The following is a 19866-nucleotide window of genomic DNA, read 5'->3' on the forward strand; positions in this document are numbered from 1 at the left end:
CAGGTACTGATTGTCACATTTTGAAAGTTCGAATACTAGATTGTCACATTTTGAATATTTGGATATTGAATTGCTACATTTTAAAATTTGAGGACCAAATTATCACTCAAGCCAAACAACATAATAAAGATAGAATTAATCAATTAACTAAACTATAAGAATAGTTTATGAAATTTGCCTTAAAACAAATATCAAGGAGACTGAACTCTAAAAAGGCCTGTGGTTCTTTGGTATTCACTTTGGTTATCTTATTTGGCGGCAATTAATAATTGTGCATTGTGTGATGTGCCAAAACACTTTATTTTCTTGATTTTCAGTGCTATAATTCAGTTTCAAACTTAAAACAACATGGTACCGAGCACTATTTTAATTTTAATTATTTAGGGTCGGCCTAGCTACTATAGGATTACTGTATGGTATTGATGCTACATTAAGATGGCATTTGATTAATCTCAAAATTCAGATCTGAAAAGTTAAAAAGATATTAAAACTTAAGTGTCTGAAATCTGAAAAGAGGCATAAATGCTTTTCTACTTTTTAGAGGATTTGAATCCATAAGTTTGTTTGCATTGGATCAATCCTTTACCATCTGAAATTTACTGATTTTACTATTTTACCCCTAAAACATACTATTTGAAAATGTTGAGTTCAATTTGCATTATCTCATAAAAATAATTTTCAACCTCAAAATAATATTGAAAAAAAACAAATAATAAATAATAAATTACTAATTACTAATTAATAAATGAAACAATTAAAATTAAAAAAAAAATAATGACTATAAAAATATTAAAATAATTAATAATTTACACAAATAAAAATTAAAATAATTTTTAAAAATTAATGAAATAATTAAAAATTACTAGTTAATAAAAATAATTATTAATTAATAAATAGCACAAATAAATTTAATAAAAAATAATTAATGTTTAATAAAAAATATTAAAATTATTAGTAATTAATAAAATTAATTTATAATTAATAATTAATAAATAACACAATTAAATTTAATAAAAAATAATTAATGTTTAATAAAAAATATTAAAATAATTAATAATTGATAAAAATAATTTATCATTAATAATTAATAAAAATATTATTATTATTCATCGAACCACTATTGTTGCATGTTGCAACGGCGGTGGCAAGAAGACAGGGCAGAGAGAGGGAGAGAGAGAGAGAGAGAAACATAAGATCTGAACCCAAATCGATCGATCTACACCTCTGAAAAGACAGAGACACCTACCATTCTCGGTGATTAATTAGAATAACAGAGATAAGGGGAACAGAATACAGATGAACACTGCGAAAGCCCTCTCAATAGAAGCCATGTGAGCTGATAACCCTGCATTTTGATGCCTTAAGGGCATCAATTCAGGGGTATTTTTTGCCTTAAAAAAGTCAAAATGTGTCATTTTCCCAGTTAAAATCAATTATGTGACCTCTGAGGGTCTATGCAAATTAGGTAGAAAACTAGGAAGTTTTCATGGCTGCTAAACCTAGTTGGCGCCCAGCTGAGAGAACGGGTGTGAAGTCCAGTTGAGAGAACGGGTGTTTTTGTAAAGAACTGAGAACAGGAGGGCGCCTCCTATCTGCTAAACCCAGTTGGCGCCCATCCTATTGTATTACCATGCTCCCCTCTCCTTAGCAAACCCTAGGGAGCCTTTTTAACCTAATCTTTTCACTTTTAGCAAATCCTAGCTGCCCCTAGGTGTTTAATCTCCACCCTCCACCTCTTTTAATCTCAACCACTCATTTTAGGGCTCTCCTTTATAGCTTTTAAACCCTAGGGCACCACCTATTCTGCTAATCCTCACCATTCAGCTCCCCACCATTAAATCTCAGCCACTCCCTCCATCTTATATCCTAACCATTCAATCTAGGGCACCACCTATTCTTTTAATCTTAACCCTTCAACCTTAGATGTTCTAATCTACACCCTCCATTTCTGGGCACCCAAATCTCAACCCTACATAATATTGGGTGCCCTCTCCTTCCATTTTCAGCCATAGGATCACCCCAAAACCATCTTAGCCACCCATTAGAAACCCTTGGGCATCCCTAACTTTACTAAATCCCAGTTGTCGCCCCCCATCTTTCTCCCTATTTCTAGTTGTGTCCACCCTTCTCTATAAAAAGGGTCCCAGGGGCCTTGTAGAAGGGGTTGGTCAATTCACCTAGGTAAGAAGGAAGGTTGATCTTGAGAAGTTCAAGGGTAGAGGAAGAGGAGGATGTCCAGGCAAAAGGAGGGGTTCCTACTTGTAGTTCGCCAACACCGCTACTGCCACCTCTGTATTTGAATCCCAACCATTTTTTCTTCAATTTTAGAATTACTTTATGTTCTTTAATTTCTAGTTTATTTTTCTTTCATACAAATTTACTTTTATTAAATTTAATTTGTATTTTTCTTCTCTTCTGCGGATACAGATGAACACATAACGTTTTCGGTGATCTCGCCATAAGGACTGAAAGCCCTCTTGAGGGATTGGTCGTTGGTAACCCGCCTTCAGGAGCACGATAAAACCCTTAATCCCCCAAGAGCGAGAGCGAGAGCGAGAGAGAGAGAGAGAGAGAGAGAGAGAGAGAGAGAGAGGGAGAGAGAGAACCGGGAACATGGGGAGAGAGAGAGCCGCTGCTACAAGTTGCAGCGGCGGTGGCACATTAAGAGCCAGCCCAATCTCTATTATTTTCAGATCTGAAAATAAAATTCAGACCAAGTTTAAGAGGTAAAACCAAACAAGGGGTGAGGTCTTAAAAGAAGCATTTTCAGATTCAGACCTCTAAAAAGTGCAATCAAACGACCCCTAAGTATATGTTTGGCTTCGATGCAAGATATAGGATGCTGCTGATATGTGGGATGGAAGCACCGTTTTCTGGCGGTGTATTTGTTTTTTTGGAAACATTGCTGCTAGGTAGGGTGTTTCCTAGAACAACAACAACATTTTATGTTTGGTACCAATGCTTCAAGAAACGTTTTCAGCACTAGTACCTATTATCTAGTGCTTCTATTATGTATGAGAACGGCTTCAGTCCAGACAACGTCTATCAAGGCATCATTCGTGCAAAAAGAGGATGTGTCACGCGTCCTCCACTTCGTGTAAAATGTTTGAAGCATGCGGGGGAGTTTAACGTCGTTAGCTTGCAAACAAAATCCACTTTTTCAAATCTGATCCTCTCCTCTCCTTTCGCTCGAGTGTCGTAGGTTTTCTTATCCCTCTCTCCCCGTCCACCCGATGGCGACAAACAACCATTACCGGCGACAACAGGTTTGGATGGCAGCTATCATCACCGGATACCGGCAACCGGCAACCATTTTACACGCATCCTCCACTCTCGTCAATTTGTAAACAAGAAATTCTCTCTCTCTCATTTTCCTGATTAAAATTACAAACTGCTTCTATTCTCACTACTCTGTTCTAGTTGTCCGATTAAATCCTGGTTTTCTTCTATGTTACGAGTGGGCCTACTTCCCGACATGGAAAGGCCCCACCGCCGATGATGGTTGTTTCCCATCATTGGGTGGATGGGGGAAGAGAGGGAGAGAAGAAGACACTCGAGCTCAGGCGAAAGGAGAGGAGAGAAGAGGAGAGGATCGGAATCGAAAAAGTGGATTTTGTTTGCAAGCGAACAACATTAAAATCGTTAAACTCCCCCACATGCTTTAAACATTTTACACGAAGTGGAGGATGCGTGGCACGTCCTCCTTTTGTGCGAATGGTGCCCTGACAGAAGCTGCTTGGATTGAAGCCGGACTCATTATGTATATATTATCTTACATCCAACGGTGGAAAAAAAACATATATTTCATCCTATGGTCACAATTGTTGAATAGACTATAAAAAAGAAAGAAATTCAAGAAATCATGAGGAAAATGGAAAAAATCTGAAAATTACATGGAAAAAAACAGAAAAATTCATACATTAATATAGAAAAGTTTTAGACAAATGGAAAAATATAGAACAAAGTATGAAAATAAAAAAATCTGAAAATTACATGGAAAAAAACAGAAAACAACTAAAGAGATAAGACTATGATTTATGCCATGCTAGAGGATAGTGTTTTAGTTGTGTTTGAAAACAAATAAAGAGAGACAATTATGATTTATGCAAGAGTTGGGGGTATGGAGGTTTTGGGGCTGTAATCAGGTTCGATTGAAATCAGGTTTTGCCACATCTGAATCTGAACTGTTTATTTTTTAACAACTCCATCGATGTGAGTATCGAGATCAATCGACTTCAAACAATTCCAAATTGAAGTCTCCTCTGTTCAAAACTGATGTCATTTCAAAGATATTCTTAATTATTTTACTTATAGTGAAAAAAAGGAGCAAACTGAAGTCTCCTTTGTTCAAAAATTATGAATTTATATATACAAAAATCAGAAAAAACAGTGATGAAAGAGCAAACTGAAGTCTCCTCTCTTCAAAAACATGATGATTAGAATGACAGAATGGTGAAGGAAACACAGATTTATTTTTCCAAGTGATGAAAGAGCAAACATCACACTACTCGACCAAAAAAAAAACAGGAAAAAAACCTCATAATGCTTGAAGAATACAGACCTGGTATCTCTAGCGACCGAACAGACAGTGACTGACAAAAAAGAACTTGAAGAACACAAACTTCCGGTGACCAAACAGATGGTAGAACTGATATCTGGCATTCTGTTTGATTCTCCAGTGACTAGCTACACGGGAAGACCTCCGTTGACTGGCTACACTCGACCTCCAATAGCTGAAAAAATGCAAAAGAGGGTTAGGGTTCATTAAAAACATAGGAGAAACATTTATGATATGGTGCATTGTGATGCACTATATCAATTCAAATAATGACCACGTTGGATGCCACGTCACTGCCATCTCATGTCCCTATTGGCAACAACAAGCTGCAGCTCCACGAAACTGCAAATTCGGCATTGCTCTAAGCCATGCCTTCCCGATTTCCAAGGCGTGGCTTGGAGCACTGTTTTTTATGGAAAAAAGGTTCCAAACAAACGCCCATTTCCTAGAGCACTGTTTTTTTCCGACATGGCGTTGATGTGGCGTTGTTTTCTGGAGCAACGACAATGATGCCAAACAGATGCTAAAAAAACATGTTAGTCTTTAAAACTTAAAATTCTTAATATTCCAATCTGAAATTAAATTCGGTTCATAACTTTTAAATCCTAATTATAACTTTGAACTTCAACCAAATTGAGCCCAAGTTGCACCTCTGATAAAAACTTAGGACTCGTTTAGTTCACAAAAATAGGGGTCTAGAATCAAAATCAGAATGGACTATTCTAAATCCAACTATTTGGCTGGGTGGAATTGGAATCCTATTGTCATTCCTGATGGAATGGCATTATCCCATTTGAGGGGAATAGCCATTCCCTTCCCTTCCTTTCCCTAGGGAATGAAATCCCATTTCAGCTAATTCCAATTTGCATTCTAACTCCTGACTGAAACAAACAAACAATAAGAATAGAGCATTCCAATCCCAAAGGATTTTGATTCTGATTCTAATTCCAACTATAAACCAAGCAGATCCTTGAAAGAATGGAAAGTGATTTAGGTCATGCTTGGGAGTGCTTAAAAATAAGTGTTTATTCTAAATAAATGCTTACTATCGAGGGGCCCTTGCTATGCAAGGGCAAAACATGATGATAAATTCGAAAGAAAAAATTGGAAATAAAGAAATTAATAGAGAAATTGCAAATCTGTAACTATATTAGATGATTAAGCAATGATAGAAAAAGTAATTCGAGGTGTGATACATAAGCCAAAAAGGAAAAAAACAAAGCAATAGTTCTAAAGTTCATAAAGATGTTGTAACATGCTTAATAATTGCATATGCGTTATCATGAAGGCGGCAATGCTTCAATGAAAGTTGATTCATTTGTAATAGTTGAAGCAAAGAGGGAGTTTTTAAAGAATGTTCTTGCCCCATTTATTTGATGAGCTAGTCTCTCCAATGTACAAGTTCTTGCCAATGCCTGGAAAAGGAAGATTCCATGTAAATTGTGAGCAGTAGTGTCAAAGTGCCAAAAAAACCTAGCTAGAAAGAAGGCCACCATGTAAGATGGAGCGAATAGATGAAAGGTCCAAGGAAAAAAACACACACACATATATAGTCAACCAATAGATTAGAGGCCATCAGACCCCCTGGCTAGAGACTCTTGACCCAGAGTCTTGGGGACTATCAACAATCTGCAACCCAATAGGAATAGTAGCAAAATTGGCTTTGCCTTCAAGATTTGCAACGTTTTGCCTCAGATGCCTAACTTCGGCAAGCAACTCGCGAACATGACCCTCAAGGCGCTCACATTTGTATGAGCAATACATATAGTCCATATAGTTCACATCCTCTATATGTATTGCATAATATTGTTTGAGCCTCCTTATAGCATTCTGGCAGGCATATTGATGGGCCTCTGCAATAGTAGGGTTGGGCCCCCAGTGAAGGTCCATTTCTCATTGTGAACAGTAAGCACAAGGCTGGTGTTATAGCCACATTCATCATTTTCCACCAAGTACACAGGCTCAGGAATCCCAAGGAATCGAAGCAAACCTCTCAGGACACTTTTAAAACAAATAGGGAAAACAATATCATCTTGGCAGTCCATATCTACAAGAAATGTGTAGTAAGATTACATTATAGAAGGAGGCTTATAGCATTTAAGGCACACATTTGTTCTATGAAGCTTCAATGTCTTGATTCTTCCTAGTGAAGTAATCTGAAAGCAACATGATTGCCTAATGAAAAAAAAAAAAACTAAAACAAGGAATAAAGAGTAACCAATAAAAAGAAAAGCTAGACCAATAATATTGAAAAAAAGGCACCAAACATATACAACATGAGTAATGCCAAACAAAATTAGCAAAGTCATTAAAGAAAGAAACAAAAACAAGGAATTGAGTAACCAATAAAAACAAAAGCTAGACCAATAATACACAGAATATCCATAATAAAGACTACATATTACAAAAAAAGGCATCAAACATATTCGACATGAGTAACGAAATTAGCAAAGTCAAAACAGTCACAAGGCCTTGAAGTTAATGCTTCAAGGTGTGAGATTAGAGTCTTTGGGGATGAGAAAAAGACCAAAAAACCTTCAATTAATGCTTAGCCTTTGAATCTCTTTGAATCTTTGGGGATGGAAAGAAGACGTTGAAGTTAATGGTTAGAAGCTGAAAACAATAAAAAAACAGTGAAAAGAAGATAAGGAATCAAGCTAATAAACAAAGAAGATAAAGAATCAATTAATTAATGGATGCAACGAATCAAAGTAGAAGGAGGATGCAAAGTAGGACGATGATAAGCAAAAGACACCCAAAGATATATAGCATGAGGTGGGGTGGGGACTCTATGTCATGAGTGCAAAACGCAGCTACTCAAGAAATCTGAAGTTCTGTAACTCTTCTCCAGCCGTGGGTGTCAAATGCTCCACAGATGTGTTACGTCGTCCAACTTGAATCTCAATATGCCCCGATTGGATTGAACCTCCCATTTTCCAATCTCAATATGCTCCGACCAGGTCAGATCTCAAGGACCACAAATCTGTTATGAATTCAAAAGGCAGTTGGGAGTTGGCGGGTTGGGTGAGGAGTTGATGCCTCTACCTCCAACTGCAAATGAAAAGCTTCCCAACTGTTCAACAGTTGGGAATACACCTCTACCTTCGGACTCCATTGGAAATAAGTCCACGAAGAGAATTTTGATTTGATAAGGCAAACTACGACCAGATCGAAATCCCAAGTCTGAGATAATGTGCAATGCTGGTGCAGAAACAAAATGATGATGGTGCAAAGTAAGGCAGAGTCGCCTTCTTCCCATTTGGAAGATCGGAATCCTGAGTCTGAGAGATCGATGATGTTCTTTGTAGAAACACTCACCTGGTGCAGAAACATCGCCTTCTTTTCATGTCGATCGAAAAGAAACATCCTGTCTTCAACCGAATCTGAGACGATGATGTTAAAAACCGCCATTGAGAAGTTGTCAACGGATTGGTGAAACGTCTTTTAAATGTGCTCAGAAGGCACCGCCATTAAAAACGTCTTTAATACCGCTTTTCTTTAACCGCCATCCTGTCTTCAGCTGAGTCTCAGAAGGCACATTAAATGTGCTCAAAGGCACATTAATACCGCTTTTTCCCCTACTTAATCATCCAATGCGCTTCTTCAATACCACTGCTTGAGTACACGTTTCACCAATCCATTAAACTCCGTTGCTTGAGTACATTAAACCCATGCACCAATCCATTATTCACAGGATTCAAATCATCAATCGGGTTCGCCACAAGGGGACATTAAGTGTGCTCAGAAATCACAGGATTCTTTAATACCAATCCATTAAACTCCGCTGACGTTTCACCAATCCATGCAAGCATAGGATTCGAATCACCAATCCATTAATCACACATGTTACACAGAAAACTTAATACACAAAAATTAATACACGTGTAGATGCTTCTTACCAGCTCCACAAGCGACCACATCTCCTCTCCTTATGCCCCCTTGTCACGGGGGTAGTTCTACAGCGGAAGAAACCCGTGCGGCGTCCTGGTCAAGGCAGGCCAGGACAAGCCTTTCTGTGCTTAGAGGCTAGGAGTTGCCCGATGGGATGGCTCCACCAACGTCAGTAGCACTGGATCATGACCTCAAGTCCAATGGCCGGGGCACTCTCCTGGCTCAGACCGGTCCATGGGAGGCGCCGCTTACGTGCTAAAGGGGGACAACCATCATGGAAGGCGACCATGCGCCGATAAGGTGACTTGGCACCGATGTGAAGGGTCTCCTGTATGCCGATGATGACAGGCACCTGTGTGCCATGATGATAGGCAACCGCTTGGGCCGGAACACACCCGTGCGCTAAGGGCAACGGGGTAGCTCACTCAGCTTGGGCAAGGGGCTGGCGAAGTGAAGGGACATGCTTGAGCCAGGCCCGCATGCCAAGCCTCCCTTGAGTATCGGTAGCGCAGTGCCGGTCCAACACTGTCCCCATGAGCAAGTGTGCGCCCATGAGGAACCCTGGTAGCCATGCTAGCCGTTAACCAGGGCCGCCCCGCAAGGGGATGAAGGTCTAGGAGTGCCAAGGTTAGGCACCCAAGGAGGTCGACCACCCCTCCTCAAAGAGTACGTTAAGCTTCTGGTGGTCTGCCTGAAAATGACATCAGTTCTCCCAAAAATCTTACAGGCGAAAATGACGGGCATGTCCCTAACGTAAGCCTGCCAAGCGTAGGCAAGGCTAAGCCTGTGCTGAACCGTAACACCCTTGCGCTTTAAGTTATATATATGATTTGGGTGGGGACCACACCATTAAGCACTTATTAGTGTTTGGAAAATAAGCTCGAAATAAGTGCTTATTTTGAAAACAAGGGCTTATTTTTTAAGCCCAAATTTCCAGCTTTTATTAAGTGTTCATACAATAAGCATTTATTCAAATTTGTACTTCCAAAATTATCAATGGTAAATTTTTAGAATATCAATTATATCCTTTTACAAATGCAATTTACAAAGGCACTTTTATAAAAGTAATTTTATGAAAAGTATTTTTATGAAAGCACTTTTATAAAAGTATTTTTACAAAAGCATTTTTAAGAAAGTACTTTTACAAAAGCACTTTTATAAAAGTACTTTTACATGAAAGTAGTTTTATTTATGAAAGCACCTTTACAAAAGTACCTTTACGAAAACATTTTTACAATACGAAAGCACTTTATGAAAGTACTTTTACAAAAATACTCTTATAAGTGCACTTTTATGAAAGTAATTTTATAAAGGTACCTTTATAAAAACACTTTTATGAAAGCACTTTCACGAAAATTCTTTTATGAAAGCACTTTTACGAAAGTACTTTTATAAAAGCACTTCTACAAAAACACTTATAAAAGTAATTTTATGAAAGTACTTTTATCAAAATACTTTTATAAAAGCACTTCTATCGAAGTACTTTTATTCATTCACTTTGGATTGGATGTTTTGAAAATTTAAAAGAAAATGAAGGACAAAAGAGTTACAATTGCTTATTGGAGAAAAAGACTACCAAACGCCCAAGATGAAATAAGTGCTTATTTTAAAATAAACACTTGAAAAAACTGAGTGCCAAATATAAATAAGTGCTTGTTCGAACAAGCACTTGCTTTTAAGCACTTATTCAATATACATTTATTTTTAACATAAGCACTCCCAAACATAGCCTCTCATCCCCCGTTTTTTCTATAAATTGGGGCAAAGACAAAAACACCACCATATTTTGACTTCTAGGGTTCAGAGCATATGTCCAGAACTATGACAAAGGGGAAGTGCCTTCAATCCTTCACCACTAGCCAAAAGCTTAAGGCATCTATTCTATTGTATTGTATCGTTTTAAATCGGTCATATATCTGCTAGTCTAATGGTTCCTTTCATTTTGAAATATTTAATTTAAGACGAGCAGTGTATACGATGCATTTCATGAAAAATAGAACCCTGAAAGCCTGGAATATTAATGATTTATGGGTATTTACACTGTATTCACCAGGTGATTGGTTACATAGCTGCCCACACACTCCAGTCCGGTGCAAGCAGCAGATCTCGATTCTCTGCAAACTTTTTTTTTGGTTAAAGATTCTCTGCAATTTCTTTACATCAAGGAATGTATTGCTAATCTATTTTAAAAGTCGGTCTCAAATATTTCAACTAAACAATTCTTGTATAGGGACATCTATTTTGTGATGGCGCGTCTTACTGTGTCAACGGATAAAATTTTAGGGCAAACCTTTTTCCATGAAATTAAATTGCACATAAATTTATCTAAAATAAAACCAGAGATATCAAAGAAGATAAAATGTATATATCTAGATAGCACTTGATGGTAGAAATTGAAATTGAGCCATTCATTTTCAGGAGTACAAGTCAATTGTTCAGACTTAATTGCCCAAATTGATTCCCGTTACAAGAAGGTACAGATGTTAAATCATATCCTAGGACTTGGAAATCATCAAGCTAATAGTTATACGGGGAGAAATAATAAATACAGAAGTATAAATGTGGATGAAAGACTACCACCACCTTCAAGTTAATTTTTCTTTTGAGTTTTGGTTTTCCGTGTATATCTGCCAAGATCTGGAATCTGTTGAGATGTGGATCGCACCACCGTATGGAACAATCCAACACAAGCAACATCAGTGGACCTGAATATTCAATATTCCTTCACAAGTCACAACCCAGGGTGTGGACTTCTTTTTCTTCCCTCACGCAGTCCGGCGGAGGAAAGAGAACGTGTTGGCTGGTGTTCAGTGAATGTAGTAAAGTTAGATTGAACAATATAGTGTGAAATGTGAATCACACATAAATTAATCGTAGAAATTACCTTTTCGAATGCCTTCTTTGTGAAGGGACCTGGACCTGAATACCACCCCCAAAACTCAAGGGGGAGGTACCCACATTAATTAAATTAAAAAAAGGAAAAACTAGCGAACAAAGGTGCACCATCACCATGCAATGCTTTTATATCTTGTCATGAAGTGTAACCACTAGATCATGGGCATCGTCTAGAAGCTTCCACACGTCCAGCTGACCAGCCATGCTATTGCACTCTCTAATTATCTCATCCATGCTGCTGTACTTCTCTATGATCAACTTCCTCCTCTGCAACACACTGGCTGCGATTGCATATAGCAACAAGTCATCTGTTGGTGGGGCTCGCTGCCTTATCCTACCCCATGCAGATTTGCCTATGCCAGCCCTTATTGCCGCCTGATCTGCCCACATCACCTCCCAAAGGCATACAGTTTGCTCAAAAGTCAGCTCTCTCCTAAAGAGGACCACTACCATCCTGTATACAAAGAAGCAGTCCTCAGCTTGGAGCTTCTCCAGATGCCTGTAGAGATGGGAATCCTTGCATTTGATGATTTTGGACACAATGTTAAGCTGCCTTCTTATCCCCACCTCATCCAGCCTGAAATTGTGTCGAGCTTTCTTCATGAAACCCACAAAGCACCAAAAGGCCATGTAATCTTCTTCTATCACTGCAATTATTGGAGAGAGCAGGTCACTCATTCCTTGGCAATAACCAATCTCACTGTCATAGAGTGCATAAGCCTCAAGGATGGCAACCAGTCGAGCTGCATGGAAAATCCTGCAGGGCTCCAAGTGGTCATAATCCTTCAACCCAACAGCCTTGGCCGAATGCACTGCTCTCTCCTCGGAGACTGCAGCTTGAGCTGGGGAGTAGACCATCCATTCTGCATTTGCTCTAACTGCATCAAGGCGTATGATCCTCTGCCATGTAGCAAAATCTTCATCTGTGTGGGCCTTGGACCACCCTTCTGTCTTAGAGGGAGAGGAATCTTCTTTGGCTGGCTTGTCAGGATCATTTTCCTCACTCCCTTCCATGATAGAGAAATTTTGAAAGCCTTCAGATTCTTCAAGAGAGGAGTCTGAGTCAGACGATTCCGAATTGCCTGCTGACGCATCTGCTTGTATAACTCCACTGTTATCATCATCTTCTGCGAATGAGTTGGAGGCTCGATGGACTCCATCATTAACAGGTTGATCTGAATCCTCCTCCTCTGGTGAACCTTCCTCAGTTGAAAGGGAATCCCTAGCACTTACCACATCTTCTGAACCAGGAGAATCCAGGCCTTGGACAAAACCCTCGTTTTCCCCATTACCACTCGCCCCATTGCTACTGGTTCCCCCACATTCCCTCAACTTAGAGGTCTCAATTCTACCTTTTAGGATTCGCCGGCACTCTCTCCGGAGGTTCTCATACTGATTTCTGCATTACAAACAAAGAGAAGCCAGAATCAATGGGATTATTTATTAGATAGGTTTGAAGAGAGGAGTTTCTAGGCTTCCTAGATATAGATGAAAGAGAATTGCCAAAAGAGGTGGGGATAAGGTTTAACTGAACTTTGCAACAATACCTCTTCTGACTTCTGATAGTATCTCTTTCTTCTTTGGAACTGCTCAATTCATAGCTGTTGACCAAAAGCACACACAAAAGTTATATGAGAAAATCAACTCCAGCCACTAGCAAAGAGCAATAAAGCTTCTTTCCAACATGAACTACCCTATTTTTCCCATATAGAAGGATGATCTGGCTAATCTGAACAACTCAAGCTTAAATTTTGTCCAATTAAAAATGGATGGTGAAAAGGCAAATTTGTGGGGCCATTTTAAGCCCAAAATTGCATTGTGACATGGATGATGCCTGGGTTCTCTTATGAATAAATAAGGAGCCTAAACATCCAGGGAATCTCCCATATGGCTATATGGTTGCCTCATGCTTCCCTCTATTGATGGACCATTTTCAGCTTAAAACCCCCTGCCAAATTGCCATAGCCAAAATAAACCCACCTTTGAGAGAATTTTCAAATTGAAATACTTATTATGAAGTCATACTTAGACAGCACTAATGATCCAGGGAGAACTCCAATACGAGATGGGACATAGGGCTGGTAATGGAATGACCAGTGGAGTGAATATGCCTACTCCAGAGAGTCCCTATCCAATGGATGGTTAGCAATAGCCACAAAATTATTTCATGTGGCACTGTGGCAGAAATAGATGGGATAGTCTAATAAACCATCCATCCCATAGTGGACCCTCTTGATTATTGCAACATGCCAAATCACCCAGTGCTCTTTAGCCCTATAGTCTATACCCAATCTTGTTTTGGCATTTTTCATAAGTGATACTTGACATCCAAAGTGTCAATCTTAAAGTTTAAAAATTTTACATAAAAATAAGCTCATTCTGGAGATTTGACATAGGTTTAGGGCTTGAGTTTGCTACATGATTAGTGGGTAGCAAGAGGAACTCATTTAGACTTCTTAACCAAATGACCTGATAGGATACCCGCTTTCTTTATGTGGTTATGTGTGTATACTGTAACCCAAACACATACGGATGCTTACATTCCAAGGAGAAATGGCCAAACCTCTGCCCTGATGCTCGGATCAACACCCTGCATCAGAAATATGAGGAATGAGAACTACTGGTAGAGTGAAAAATACAGCCAGAAGGTTAAATGGAACACAATATAAGACACTGTGATGCTAAATGTTATTTAGTGTAAATGCATATATGCTTACTCCACTGCGAATTTTTTTCAAAAATTTTAGTCCACCATCACGGAGTTTTCCATCTGGTGTATATAATCTCTTCCATTGATGAGGTGAAAGAACACGTTTTCTTCTCCTACGAGACCATGGAGATTTAAGGCTACCCCTGAAAGTGAAGGGACAACATTTTTCAGTTCCACTAAAGCACCTATAATACATGAACAAACAACAAACAGAGGAAGAGAACAATCTACAATCTTGGACAACTACAGCAAATTGTACCATGAGTCAAAACATGCCAAAGGTATTACATAGATTACAAAACCAAAATGCTGATTAGGGGAAAAAGCTCTTATATACAAACAAAGTGCATAGGCTGATTATCTTACAAAAAAGATACAAACTACAGAAAGTCAGCAACCTAAGATATATCTAGTGTCAAAAAGCTTAATAATTTTGTAAGAACAAGTGTAACTCAATTCAAAACAGAGAAAATGCTAACAAGCCCACATTCTCATGCTTGTCAGCCCATGATTTTACCATTACACCAAGCAATTGGCCCTGCATAAACCAATATCCATATGATACTTTTTTTTCCTTTTTTTATATTTTGATTGCTAGCCATATGATACATACATCCAGGTATCTTCAAAATCCATATGGTATTAGAAAATTTGAATTATCATAAGAAAATTACGAAGGCCTTGAAGTTAGAACTAAGATATGCTAGCTAAGCAAACAACACCTGGGGCTTAACAGGAACCTATGTTGAGGCATTTATTCAGACCATGAAGTCTATTTTCTCCAATACATAGAAATGGACCTCCCTGGTAGCAGCAATGCTCTCTCATGCATAATCTTTTTTTTTCTATTTGATTTACTTCAGTTTATTCCTTCCAAGATTCTACTTGTAATTCCGAACTCTGACACATGAAAGGGAAAAGAAAAACTAGCAGGAAAAATATGGTTTAAGTTCATTGGCAAAAACATTAGCATGAATTATCTATTATTCCATCATAATAAAAATATGGGCTTTTTCTAACAAAGCTAATCAAAGTAGAAGCATCCCCCCACTGAAAACAAGAAAGAAATTCATAAGATGAGAAGAATAAAAGAACCACACCCAATCAACAAGAACCTAAAAAAAAAAAAAAAAGTCACCAAACACAAAAGGATACAGCAAAGCCCCCTTCTAACACAAGAAGAAACTAAACAAGAGGAAAAAACTACATATATACCCAATTCTTTTTTACCAAGATAAATAAGGTACCAAGAAAAACTGCTTAGTATAAATCTCTACTTATCCAGCCCTGTGCTTGATTTCCAAGTTAATAATGTAATGCACGCTCTAAGCCCAATAAAAAACAATAAAACCCATACCAATCAAGTAGTCAACAAGTGGAACCAGAATCTTATGCAATTCCAAAAAGAAAATTTGGGAAAAGAAATTGTAGGGGAAATAAAGAAGTAACAGATTAATGGAGGATGAACATCATAGAATACTTCCAGATCAGATCGAAAGTTAATAAAGGGAAAATGTAATAGAAGTAAATGAAAGTTGAAAAGATGGAAAAGAATGAAGGATCAAGAAGAGAACTTACCGATCAGAGGGAAGTGGTGAGGATGATGCAACGACGAAAAGAACCGATCGCAAATGAATCCACGATGACGACGACGACGACGGTGAGGAAGAGGAGTTGGAGTTGGATGACGACGAAGATGAAGTGTGAGTGCGACGGAGGGCTCTCATTTAGGGTAACTTTTAATTTTCTTTTTTTTCTTCTTCTTCTCCTACCTCTACTGCTACTACTACTTTTCTTGTGAGTCTATAGTTTCTAGGGTTTTTGTTGTGCTTTTGGTGGTAGTGGCGGTGATTATAATGAAGACTTTTTACCTACGGGAGTAGATGAGGGTGGCGGCCAAGGCGAGGCCAGCCATGGCCGTCACTGCGATCCGCTATTCCGACATCCGAAGGCGCTTCAACACCCCAAAAGGCTCCGTCACCACTACTGATGATGCCTCCGTTGCTACCACCTCCCACAAGGTCCGATCATTACTACCACCGGAATTCCACCAGCACATCGATAGCTCTACTGCAATTACACTCTTCACCACGCCCAATCGCAACCGCAATCGCAATTGGTACTCCACCATCACCAACTGAAATCAACTGCTTTTACTTTTTCTTTCCCTCTTCCCTCCCTCCCTTCCCCTTGCCTCCCTTCTTTCTCTCTCTCTCTCTCTCTCAAAGTACTAGTAAACCAAATAGTGGTAGTAGACAAATAGTCGATTATTTAATAATATTTTAATAATAATAATACTCGTCTAATGAAAATTAATCAAATCGCTCTCTCTGTAGTTTTCCTCCAAAAACATAAAGAACTAGGGAGTACTGAACCCAAAACGGAGACTTGAGAGAAGACTATAGAAGACAAGGAACTCACACGCATTCCCCACAGGGTTTTTTTTTTCAGTAATAAATGAAGAAATTCTTACGTTATTCTATTTCCAGTAAAAAATGGTAAACTACCCTTTGATTTGGAGATAATTACTAAAGTGCCCTTCCTTTTTTTTTTATTCCTTTGTAATCCTTTGTAAATTGTAACAAGAACGAATGAATGATATGAGATGATACATCATACACGATGAACATGATGGATCCTTGGAACCCTAGATCTTCCCGCTTTACCTTTGTAGATATCACTTTATCAGGACAGTGAACAATGATCCCTCATCTGTCAGTCGTCACTCATTGTATTGAACCTTTCTCTTTTTTGTTTTCTTATTTTCTCACAACTCACAAGTAAAGTAATATTAGTGACTTGTTTATACACGTGGCAATTTAATTGTTTATAACTTTTGACGAGGAGCAAAATCGGTGGTAGATGTTTTGGGGAGGTGGGAGGGAAACGATCAAACGAATTAACGAAACGAGAAATGAACAAAAGCAAATGGAGTTAAACCGTACAGGTTTGTCTCTAAGGTCTAAACCCAACTTGGATTTTGATTCCAAGGAAGGTTCCCTGCCTTAGTCCCATGAGGATGAAGGATGAAACGTTTTTTCGGCCCCATAGAAATAGAATCAGAAAGTCAGAACCGACCAAGCACACATTACCCCGCCATTAAATTAAAACATTATAAAAACAAAACCGAGGGGAAGCAAGGGATGATGATATTGATTGGAGTAGTACACTTTTACCTGATTAATTTGCACTGATTGGAGTAGTGACTAGTGAGAACAAAACTTTTTCTCTTGAAATCACATTAATTTGCACTGATTCATATCTTGGGACAATCTGGTTAATATGAACTTTAGGGGCCGCCCATATAGCATAATTGGTCATTTCAAAGCGTGGTGGTGGTGATCAGTGATCACCCAGAAATTTCAAATGACTCGTGCGTCAAAAATTATAATTCTCCTAATGAATACTGTATAGTGAAGTGATGACTATGACTTGACTTTCACCGCATAATTATACTTTATACCATACATAAATACGTAATTATATTATAAGTAGGAGGATCTTTTAGTCATTTAAGAAGAAAAAAAAAAAAAAACAAAAGCCATTTTAATTTCTTGGTTCTTTCCCTCTCCTCCTCTTCCTCTAGTCTCGAATGAATGTGAAACGAAGCGTCTCTCTCTATTTCTCTTTTTCCTTTCACCCTTTTGCTTCGGACAATCGGACTTGGGAAGAGTCGTTAGGCAGAGACCAGACCGGAGACGGAGAGCCTCTGATTTCAAAGGGCTATCAATTACCAATTACAAATACGAGCTTGAACTCCTTAGAATGCGGTCCGGTCAACATGTTTGGTCAAACAAAATCCTCTGACGGAATATGCGATGCGATGAAACCGAGTAGATTTCTCCTGCCCATCCTCAATAGCTTCCAATTCCATAGACAGAAGATACAGATATTAAGATTTACCCATCTTTGTTGTTTAGCCACAACGCGTCAATAACCGATTTTAATTCTTTCTGTAAAAATTCAACCCCACAACGACGATGATACCTCTGTTCTCTGATCAAGCTTTGAACTAATCTTCTTTGTTTTACTGGGGGTGGGATATCTGGGCAGACATCTATTCAGGTCAGTCAATCAAATCAAATCTACCCTAGCATCATAAAAAAGAAACTTATTTCCATCAGAAAGATCACCTGAGTGAGATATGGTCTATGGGGAATCCTAAGTCCAGCTCCAGCCTAAATAAAACTTAAATTTTATTAAATTATTCTTCTGCCCACTGCCCACTGTCCACCGTCCAATCCATTATACTGAATTTCACTGCTTCCTTCGATTCAATGAAGATCAACGTCCATTCACCAAACACGAAATCACAAACTAGTTCAGAGATGCTCAACCCCACACCCCCAAAAGCCAAAATGAGTGGTTTTTTAGCTGTAAGACAGTTTTCGCCCTCGGAAAGACTGTAAATTCTAACCGGCAAGGATGGGGTCTTGGATTGTCGGTAAAAACTAGAGTCTAGAGAGTAGAGAGACTTAAAAAAGGGAGATGTGTCTTATTTATAATGCTGATATTCTTTAACTGAAAAAGACCTTGCATGCTCAAGCATTATTGCTTCTTTATCTCTCTGTATAGAAGGAAAACTATGCTTTGCTTTTCTTTTTCTTTTTCCGATTTGTATAGATATATGCGCTTTAATCATGATGCTTCCTGTCGTTCTTATTGTAAAGCTTCAGCTCGGGTGTGGATTTGACAAAGAAAAAAACATATAAATAAGGTGCCGTTTCACAAGTCTGTTTTTAAAGATATTTAGAGGTAGATTTGAATAGGATGTGAGTTTTTGCATTAATATCGTTTGGTTATAATACATCTTTCTGTACATATTTTCGTGTGAAGACAATAAAAATATCCAAAAAGTTTCATTTAGAGCTTTTCAAAAATAGCTTAAAACGGTTTTATGTTTTTTCAGGATGATATTTTTTGATGGTTAAATATTTTTCTAATCAAATAAAAAAGACAAAATATTTTTCTGATGGCCAAATATTTTTGGGAGAATGACCCTTCAACCCAGGGTTAGAATTTATAGGCTCAAAGTACAATTGGGGTAGGTGCCAACTTGGAATTGATGTCAATTCACAGGTGAGTATAGATGCATAGAGTGTGAATTTTTGACATTTTGAATATTTATAGATTTACAGCGGAATTCAGAAATCTACATTAGGCCTGTCTGCACTTTTCCGAATATTTTTTGACTGCCGGAAAGACGCACCAAATGGGATAAATAAATGGTAGCTTGCAAATCATTTACAATTCACAATCGCCCTTATTTAAACTTGAAAACAAATACAAAATACAAGACCAGAGCTGAATTATTATTAGAGTTTAGGCTTCACAAAAATTCATGGCTCCATTCTTACTAGATACAAATTTAGGAAACAATTATACGGTAAAACTCTCTGCAAATAAAGCCCATTATCTCATCCTAAATTCCCAATTCCAAATAAAGTGACTTTAGTCTTTAGTCTTTAGCTTCTGGAAGAGGGCAAGTTAGGGTCCACTCGTTAACTCTTAACGCTGAATGTTGCAAAGCATTCATGCGTTTCAGAGGCAATTAGAGCATTCAGTTTCATTTTTTCACTTCAGTTTTAAATATCTCACCATCCTTTGTTTTTCAATTAATTAATGCTCAAATCTTAAAAGCAATTATGTAATTAATTAATTAATAATTATATAATTGTTTATTTAAAATATTTATTATCTAATTTAATTAATTAAATTCTTTAAAATTATTTGTTTTTATCATTTTTATTATTTATAAACTATTTTATATTCAGTTTATTAATTGTTAATTAGTTAGTTAAATAATTAAACA

At 37.9% G+C, this 19866-nt stretch overlaps 1 protein-coding gene across 2 annotated transcripts; it reads right to left on the reverse strand.

The window, feature by feature from the left end:
• Window positions 1–10829: 10829 nt before the first annotated feature.
• On the reverse strand, window positions 10830–16486 carry LOC104604689 (rab GTPase-activating protein 22). Of its 2 annotated transcripts, XR_736447.3 has the most exons (6): window positions 15633–16481; window positions 14062–14197; window positions 13885–13934; window positions 12892–12945; window positions 11334–12743; window positions 10830–11249 (listed from the first exon to the last, which is right to left on the reverse strand). XR_736447.3 is itself a non-coding variant. In XM_010269153.3 (5 exons), the coding sequence occupies exons 1-5, from the start codon at window positions 15779–15781 to the stop codon at window positions 11471–11473; spliced, it is 1662 nt and encodes a 553-aa protein (XP_010267455.1). In that variant the 5' UTR covers window positions 15782–16486; the 3' UTR covers window positions 10830–11470. The 2 variants fall into 2 exon arrangements, 1 of the variants encoding a protein (XP_010267455.1); XM_010269153.3 differs by having other exon boundaries at window positions 10830–12743; window positions 15633–16486.
• Between the last annotated feature and the right edge of the window lie 3380 nt (window positions 16487–19866).

Source organism: Nelumbo nucifera, chromosome 1 (genome assembly GCF_055504915.1).
Source record: "Nelumbo nucifera cultivar China Antique chromosome 1, China Antique-T2T, whole genome shotgun sequence".
Lineage (NCBI taxonomy): Eukaryota > Viridiplantae > Streptophyta > Magnoliopsida > Proteales > Nelumbonaceae > Nelumbo > Nelumbo nucifera.